General features: G+C 38.8%; 1 protein-coding gene across 4 annotated transcripts in view; it reads right to left on the bottom strand.

The window, feature by feature from the left end:
• Positions 1 to 572: 572 nt before the first annotated feature.
• Positions 573 to 9579, bottom strand: part of si:dkey-11f4.7 — a 62512-nt gene continuing 53505 nt past the window's right edge. For 3 of the 4 annotated variants that reach the window (XM_087267218.1, XM_087267217.1, XM_087267219.1), the window contains 8 exons: positions 8958 to 9105; positions 8084 to 8272; positions 6610 to 6702; positions 5912 to 6081; positions 5546 to 5662; positions 5379 to 5458; positions 3209 to 3428; positions 573 to 2992 (listed from right to left, as the gene is read on the bottom strand). In XM_087267218.1, coding sequence (XP_087123344.1) covers positions 2740 to 2992; positions 3209 to 3428; positions 5379 to 5458; positions 5546 to 5662; positions 5912 to 6081; positions 6610 to 6702; positions 8084 to 8272; positions 8958 to 9105 — 1270 coding nt within the window. In that variant the 3' untranslated portion in view covers positions 573 to 2739. The remainder of the gene's footprint in view (positions 2993 to 3208; positions 3429 to 5378; positions 5459 to 5545; positions 5663 to 5911; positions 6082 to 6609; positions 6703 to 8083; positions 8273 to 8957; positions 9106 to 9579) is intronic. The other variant, XR_015499005.1, reaches the window with a different exon arrangement.

Consider the following 9579-nt stretch of genomic DNA (forward strand, 5'->3'; position numbering starts at 1 on the left):
TTAATGAATGATGGAATTAATTTAATCCTGTGATTATCCACCTCAAAATAGTTACTGTTGTTGAGTTGAACTAAACCTGTTGACTTTTTTTGGATGCTTCTGGGGTTATCAGCCAGACGTCTCTTTCAGACAGCTTCCTCTGGCCTCCACAGCTCCTCCTGCTGTATGTGCTTCTTCTTCTTCTTCTTCTTGGTGGTTTGCTGACATTACTCTGGACACGGCGGCTCTTGATCATCACACACACCTGCTGTCTTGGTCACAGATGGCCCAGCAAGACACACTCTAGCTCTCCTCTTCTGAACTCATGTAGTGTTGTGTGCAGTATGTTCAGCAGAACTCTGCTGTTCCTCCGCTGATGAAGCTTCACACTCTGCTCTACTGCTGGCCTGAAGATCAGTGAAGATGAACAGCAGACAGACAGAGCACCTCCAACACTACACTGAACACAGCTTCCGTCTCACTCTCCAACCCCTGTGCATATATCAGCGATCAAATCCAGCAGTATGAGAGCCGCGTGAATCTGAATGTGAAACACATTTATTTATTTTCTGTAAACATGAACACAATACACATTCAGTTCAATTCATCTTTATTGATGTGTCAAAGCACAAAGAGCCATAATGTTTCCATCAAATCCATCATATTATATATTATACAGAGGTCCACTACGCCATCAGGACCGGTCATATTAAGCACTCTGTGTGACGTATAAATACAGAATAAGAATGTCAGCAGTGGAGTTTAGTGAAATTTCTCTATTTCCAAGCTGCCTGAAACACAAACTCATGCAAGTGTAGAAACAGTGTGCGATATGTGGGAGTTTTTCCAAAGTGGACGTGTTTCCAATGAGCATATTTTCAGTTTGTGTAGATTCTAATGACACAGTTTAAAAGTTAATGGAGCAGACCCAGTCTGAACCAGTATAAGAGGAAGGAATAAGCAGTAATAATGCAGATTACTTCCACATGCCACATAAGCAAGCTTAAATCGTCTCGATTTTACTCCAAATTTTACTCGAAGCCTTTACCCCATCATATAAAATAATCACCTTGAAAAAGAGCTCATGTGAATATTAAACACAAGTCCTCGTGCACTGTGTGAATGTAAATGAGATATCTCAGAAGTGTATATTCCCCCAGCCTCTATCATCAAGTTTGCCAGCAGCTCGCTCTCTTCAACTCTCACATGGTCGCCCACTGATGCTAAGCAGGGCTGCGCCCGGTCTGTACCTGGATGGGAGACCACATGTGAACACTAGGTTGCTGTTGGAAGTGGTGTTAGTGAGGCCAGCAGGGGGCGCTCAACCTGTGGTCTGTGTGAGTCCTAATGCCCCAGTATAGTGACGGGGACTCTACACTGCTCAGTCAGCGCCGTCTTTCCAACCCAGGCTCATTCTGAAAACATAGTCCCATGGATGTTTCTGGAGACTGCTAAATAAGTCCCGGGAGGTATGTATTTTTGCAGTTTTTGCGAATCTGCGAGAGCTGTGTGCGCTTTCTCGCATCTCAAATGTCTCTTGCGAGTGGCCACTAGAGGCCGCTGTCAAATGACCGTCTGTCTGACTGAATGATTGATTGGGCGATCGGCCAATCGGCTGACCCACCCTCCTCCTTCCCTGAACCCAATCAGCTTTACCCATTAACTCACCCACCTGCTCACTTCCCGAAAGCCAACCAACGATTTACAAAAGCCGTCCAGAAAAAGAAAAGCCCTCGTCTGTTTACCACGTTTTCAGATTTGAGCACATTCTCACCCTGCTGTTCACTCGTCCATTTTATTTTTGGGATTCTGGTTTTGTCTTACTTGATTTCTGGAACTGCTTTTCCCCGGAATCAAACCCAGTCGTCGTCAGCTCCTCTCTGCATCTCAAGTCTGCCGATGTACACAACAGGCTAATTGGACAAACTGGTTGCAGTGGGAAAGCCTTTCACACGGAGGTAAGCGGTCAGTCGGTAAGCGCAAAAAGGAACAGCGTCATACCGCCCCATAAGTGTTCGCTTAATAAAATGAAATGCAGCCATACGTACATCCGGCTGCATAATTTGCGGTCTCCAGAAACGTCCACGGGACTATGCTTTCAGAATGAGCCTGGGTTGCATCATTCAGATGAGATGTTAAACTGAGATCCTGACTCTCTGTTAAAATTCCCAGGATGTCCTTTGACACTGGCCTCTGTCCATCAAGGCCTCCAAACCCTCTCCATATGATAATTGGCTTCATCACTCCGTTTCCACACCAATCAGCTGGTGTGTGGTGTGTGGTCTGGCGCAGAATGTCTGCCGTCACATCATCCAGGTATTGTGGATGAGGAGATCCCCCAATGTGTGTAAAGCTCTTTGAGTGCCCAGAAAAGCGCTATATAAATGTAAGGAATTATTATTATTAATGCAGTTCTTGCAGTGTTTGGCTTCAGAAACTGTTATAAAAGACTTTCTGGTTGTTGCCTTAAAGCAGACATGTAATCCTGAGATGTGGGGTCTCACTTCTAAAACTTTGCATAGAAACCTTCCTAAAAGGTAACGCATTACAATTGTCATTTATTCATGAGTGGCTCATATGATTATTTAAAGAGATTCAATTAGGTCAACATTTAACCCTCCTGTCGTCCTAGAATTCTGTGTACGCTATTACATCCTTCAGCCTTTCCTAAGAGTTGTACCCTGAATGTGCTCAGCCTTCATGAAGAATAGAAAATGATTGGTGCCCAGATCGTTTTCGACCCATAGTTCAACAGGAGGGCTAGTCGCTCTTGTTGTGGGTCATCTTGATCATGGTTTCGGGAGAGCGGTAGAGGAAGATGAGCTTCTCGAACATCTGCTCCTCCATCTCCATCTCTCCCGCCTCGCGCACTATGAAGATGTCGTTGCAGAGTTTGAGCACGCGGTCCACACACGGCAGCTCCTCGTACATGATGGACCGAGAGATCCCTGTGAAGAACTCCCGCACGAACTTCCCGATGACCAGCACCACGGACATGTACAGACCCACGATACTGCAGAGGAAAAAGCAGGCAGAGGTTCAGTCACATACTCAGGCCACATTCAGACTGTAACATGCTCACTTGCATGTGTTGAAGAGGGTGCCAGTAGTGTTTGTGGTGTAAAATGATATCCAAAGGAAATCCGTTGTACCCTAAATGTCTTCAGCCTTCATGAAAATAGGAATTATTTGATGTGTAGTTGTGGTCATCGGCATGTCTGAGACTCACCCGTATCCGGCCAGGAAGCCCACGCTGGGCGGGCTGGCTTTATCATTGAACACCACCATCTCTATACTGCGGCAGCTGCTGGGTGGAGGTCCGGGCCAGCACTCCTGCACCACCCACCACTGCGGGGCGCTGTCTGGGGAGCTGCGGTTCCCCTGCTGGAGACTCACTGACAGAGGACGCAAGAACTGCAGATCCGCATTCTCCGGCTCTCTGGAGAACTCTGGAGGACTCACAGATACAGCATCTCAATCAGCACACAGATTCATTAGTCAGTGTAGTAATCAGAGGTGTGTTTCCCAAACAACAACGTGACTCGCGGCTGAACTATCGTTTGATGCATGGTTTGGGAAAAGAGCCATGTAGTGACGAGTGTTTCCCAAAACCTGTAGTTTCTCTGTGGCAGATCCATCATTTAAACCACGTTAGTTATAACGTAAAACACCCAGAATGATGCTCTGAACGGGGAGGAGGAATTACTTCTGTAGAGCAGAACCCCATCATTTATTTGTGCAGATTGTATTATTTTACACACACACACACACACACACACACACACACACACACACACACACACACACACACACACACACACACACACACACACACACACACACACACACACACACACACACATTAAGAACAATTCAATATTAGTTTTGGTAATAATAATAATAATAATTATTATTATTAATATTATTATTTGTATTAATATTATCATTATAATTATCATTAATATTATTATTATTATTATTATTATTATTGTTATAATTATTATAATTACTACAGTAATTTTTATTGCTATTATTATTATTATTATTGTAACAATTATTATTATTAATATTAATATTGTTTTAATGATAATAATAATAATAATAATAAATAATAAATATTATTATTATTGTTGTTGTTGTTGTTGTTGTTGTTATTATTATTATTATTATAGCAATTATTATTATTATTATTATTATTGTTGTTGTTGTTATTATTATTATTATTATAGCAATTATTATTATTATTATTATTATAGCAATTATTATTATTATTGTTGTTGTTGTTGTTATTATTATTATTATTATTATAGCAATTATTATTATTATTATTATTATAGCAATTATTATTATTATTATTATAGCAATTATTATTATTATTGTTGTTGTTGTTGTTATTATTATTATTATTATTATTATAGCAATTATTATTATTATTATTGTTGTTGTTATTGTTGTTGTTATTATTATTATTATTATAGCAATTATTATTATTATTGTTGTTGTTGTTGTTGTTGTTGTTGTTATTATTATAATAGCAATTATTATTATTATTATTATTATCATTAATATTTTTATACTGAAAATAATTATAATAACTATTATTATAATCACTATTATTATTATTATTATTATTATTATTATTAAGTAATAATGTTTATTAATTTTTTAAAGTCTATATTTACAGTACAGATACATTTCCTAATAAATAATATAAATTAAAGCATTAATGTACGCTATGCTAATTTAGCTTTTAAATCATCTATAGCTTTCGTCATGAGCCACGGCTGTGTTCTAAACGACATCAATGTTTTCAAAGTGCACTGCAAAGGGAGCGCAACTGTAAACATGAAGATCGCTAAAACTGAACTGTAAAAATACTTTGAGCTAAATGAGTGGTGAGCTTAATGCTATTCTATTTAACAACTCCAAGTTTAAATGTTAGAATGTTGTGAATGAATAGGGCATAGGGGGGATAACTGGGAATAGAACACAGCCAGGCACTCTGTTTCTAACTACAGCTCCAGAGGTACAGTTGGAAACGTAACAAGTTTGCGATGCAAATTTATTATTTGGTAGTAAAACTAAATATTTATCAATTATACATACTAATATATTATAAATAATCTGAAAGTAAATAACAGTGAATAAATGTCTCCACTTTACTTCCTAATCTGCAATTGCCTATTTGAATATCACACTAACTGTACAAAAAAAAACTACTAACACTTCCCTTCTTAGACTTTACAGACCTGAAACTTGCCTTTAGTACTTCTTCATTGTTGCTCTTAGTTGTGTAAATTGCTTCCTTGTCCTCATTTGTAAGTCGCTTTGGATAAAAGCGTCTGCTAAATGACTAAATGTAAATAAAAATGTAAATGTAAATGGCACCGATAACTCACCCACTTGCAGTCGATGCGCCACTTTAGCATTGGGTCCAGACGCTCCTCTGATATACTTGGGCAGCAGATTCTCCAGCAGCCTGACAGACAGCAGAAAACAGATGACATGAGCAGAGAGAATCATGAGAAAGACTCCATGTTTGAGTGTGTGTGTGAGGAGTGTGTACAGCGGGCGAGTGTGTGTTCCTCTGAGCATCGCCACCAGCTGGTCTCTCAGCGCACGGTCTTCATACTTCACTGTGTGTTCACCAGCCGTCTCCGCATTCATCGACACAGAGGCATTTCTGCAGATTATACACAACAAAAGAACGTTGCATGCTTTTAAAACATGTTTTATTTACAGTTGAAGTCCCCCTGTTTATTTCTTCCCCAATTTCTGTGTAACGGAGAGCAGATTTCCCCAAGGGGGCTAATAATTCTGACTTCAACTGTAGTTGTTACTATCTATATATGCTGCCTTTGTTTTGTTCAGCAATAAATAATCACAGAAATAAAGAATAAGGTCAATAGGCTAGACATCAGGCTGGTTGTACCGTAGTAAAGTCCAGCGCAGTGTGATGTAGAAGTGTGTGGAGTTGCTGAGCTCAGAGATCATGGCGTCTCGGCTGGCAGGACTGACGCTCCACAGCAGACTGGCGTCGCTCTTGATCTTCGCCGTCACGATGTCTTCTGCCATATAGTTCACGATGAACTGCATGGCAGACTAATGGAGGCACACAGAGCACACAGACACAGACTGCACAATATTATGTGTTATTACTATTTTGAGGATTTATGTGTAATGAGGTAGAGAGTATAAAAGCTGAGAATTTAACAAATATGTTAGTAAAACTTATACAATTCAATTAAAAGCACTTGTTTGCTAAACCACAGTAGCTCTCTTTTATAATATATTCACTAAAAGCTAATAAAAAAAAATTACTTTACAAGTTGTTCTCTACATAAAGCCTCTAAACATCTGCATTTTATAATATTAATACAATATACTGTATATAACCACTGAATAAATATACATTTACTCACATTTACATAAGTAAATGAATAGATTGAATATAAATAGATATTTCTAAAAGTTTTTAGTTACTCTAAAAGTTTATTACATGCGAGTTTCTCTTGGTTCAGTGGCATTATTCACGTTCTGCTGTCTAACATGGCTGACTGATGTCACTGCATGAAAATGCTCTATAGTCTGGTGTAGTCTGACTGTGTTTTGAGATGCTGTAATGTGTACCGGGTACGTGGCGAAGCGATTGGTCATCTTCTGGAAGGCTGATTGAGAGTATGGGATCAGATTGTGCTCCTGCGCACTCATGCTGAACAACGGCTACACACACACACACACACACACAAACAAACAAACAAACAAACAAACAAACAAACAAACAAACAAACAAACAAACAAAAAGCAATTAATGATGGTTGACACATCACACTAGTCATATATTCCAGTCTGCTGTTGCAGCATATCTGAGGTGCTTTTTCTACTTTCCTTTTATTCCTCTCATTGTAATTGTAATAAGCTGCTTAGTAGGAACCAAAATACTTTTTCCAGCATTCTTCAGTATATCTTCCAGTGTGTTTGCTATATATAATGAAACATACTGTTGGGAATACTCGTTTCTGATTGGTCAGTCTCAATATCCCAAGAGTCTATAGATAACAACCGCTAAATAACACATGTTGTTTTCACAGAATAAATATCGGCAGCCCAGAACAGAGAGGAGAATGCTTACTCCATATAATGAAAAAATCAATAAACGCTTTGGTGGACACATCCAGCCTCCAGGTAATATCCCTTTCACACTCATTGGTCATAATTGGGAAATATGTGGACCATAAGGCCTAACCAAAATAATATTTCAAATCCGATAGACAAAACCAGATAGATGGTTGCAGTAATGTACAAACAGTACTGTGCAAAAGTCCTCAGCACTATACCAGCTTTGTTGGCCTAAAACTGACACAATAAATAATCAATCAGTCTCTTGATTAGCAACAAACTGAAAGTTTCTAGGTTTAGAGTGTCATATCTTTCTTTTTCTGTCCAGGTGATCTCATACAGCCTCTATAATATTCAGGTCTGGACCATGTAGAGGCCATTTCATAACTCTGTGTTTAATCAGCTGTTTTCTTTCACCAAATAGGATTGCATTGCAATTAGTGGGTCATTGTCATGCTGAAAATGAAAACTATTACCAATGAAGTCCTTTCCAGAAGGAATGGCATAATGGATTTAAACCGATCTTTGCTTTTTAACATTCACAAATCCATCAGTTCAGACAATATTGCTAACAACACAGGTAGAAATGCGGCTCAAACCAGGAACAAACAGCCTATTTCCAACAGGGTCTTTCACATGTCTTAAACAATTAAACCAAAATAATACATACTCTAAGTCCTATGCTAACAAACCAAACATCAACTGAAAGACCATTTATTCACCCTGTATAAATCTAAATAATATAAAAAAGACTAAAAATGAACACTTAAGACTGGATTTGTGGTAAAGGGTCACATATATCAATTTTACCATCAGTAAAACAACAGATTTAATGATGGCCTAAAACTTTTGCACAGTTCTGTACATATGAATAACAAGCATATTTTACATGTATTGAACTTATATAATACTTTATAAATATATGTATTGCGCACACATGCATTTCAGATAAAGATTTCTGAGTGTATATTGTTGAGTTGCACACCTCGTATCCCAGAATGCTCAGCTGGATGGACACGTCCAAAGGCTGATTGGTCACTCCTGCGACAGATTTAACCAATGACATGAAGAGCAGCGGGAACCAGACGATGCAGATCAGAGCAAAAATGATGAAGCCGCCCATGGTGTACTTCACCACCTTCTTCTTCCGCTGTCCACGCCGATGGGGATATTTCTGTGTAAAGGAAAATACAACAATTTATAGTAATTCAAATCATAAAGAATACAGTATATAAAGATAGATCAGATAGAACTAATATGCAAGATTATTCAAAGCAACATTACTCCTCCAGAATTACATTGTTTAATCTGACGGCATGAATATTCCCTCTCATCTACATTAAAGCTGCAGTAGCCTGTGACACTCTTTTACTTTCAGCTATTTAACTCAATAGCTGGAATTTACAAAATAAACAGAAGCATTTTTTTTTTTTTTTGCTGATCATGGGATTTTATTAGGAATTAAATCTAATGACAGTATTTGTTTGTGATCATCTGCTGTCTGTATTTTACTCCACTCCAATATTACGTTTTGCAAATTAATTCATATTATATTAAATGAAAAGACTGCCGTTGCACTTTTACGATAAAATAATTCGTATTTTGTGAAAGCCATTTTATTTCCAGAGTGCTGCAGGTTCGTAGTGACTGGTTGTTGATGTTACATTGTTCAATAAGGAAGATATCATGTGTTGGTGGTGATTGGATGAGTGTTGCCCAGAATGGGTAGCTTTACATGGACATAGAAAAATGTAGACCAGTTTACAATGACTTAAGATCTACAAGACCATATTACAGTCAATTTAAGACATTTTAAGACATCCTGAGTGTATGTTCACAGCCCTACAGTCAAGTTGGACCTTTTCTGCTTCTCTCCAGCACTTGAGGATGAAGATGTTGGCGTAGATGTCCTCCACACAGATCCAGTTGGACAGGCTGAGAGTGGTGTCCGTCCACACCCAGTCCATTACGGCCCGCAACTCTGTTAGGAACGGAACCAATCGGAACCTGCAGGAAAAAATGTGGACAAGCGGACTAAGAGGACGACTATACAAGCACATCCCACAGATGAATTCAGCCATTCCAGATTATTACTTTTAGAAGACCAAGTTGAGTGTCCACCAGACACACTAGAGGCACTCTACACCTTACATCTGCCGGTGTCCTGACATTTTATCCTACCATCAGATGATGCTACAACACTGTGTTTAAATGGTTCTGTGGCTGGGGTTAGGCATTAGGTAGTTTAGGGAGATATTACAGCTTCATATCACACTACTCCACATTAACATTTACACAGGTGGCCAAATCTAATGGGTAGCATATCGTGTCATCAAAATGTGCTGCCTACTTTTTAAATGGGAGGTAGGACAATCTGACAAGGACAAATGGAGTACAAGGACACTTGAAGGAGAGTAATAGTGTGAGTATTTTCACTTTTGGGTGAACTATACCTTAAGGGTATGGATCAGTAAACAGATA

The sequence above is a fragment of the Danio rerio genome, chromosome 9, assembly GCF_052040795.2.
Source record: "Danio rerio strain M-AB ecotype USA chromosome 9, GRCz13ab, whole genome shotgun sequence".
In the NCBI taxonomy this organism is placed as follows: Eukaryota; Metazoa; Chordata; class Actinopteri; order Cypriniformes; family Danionidae; genus Danio; species Danio rerio.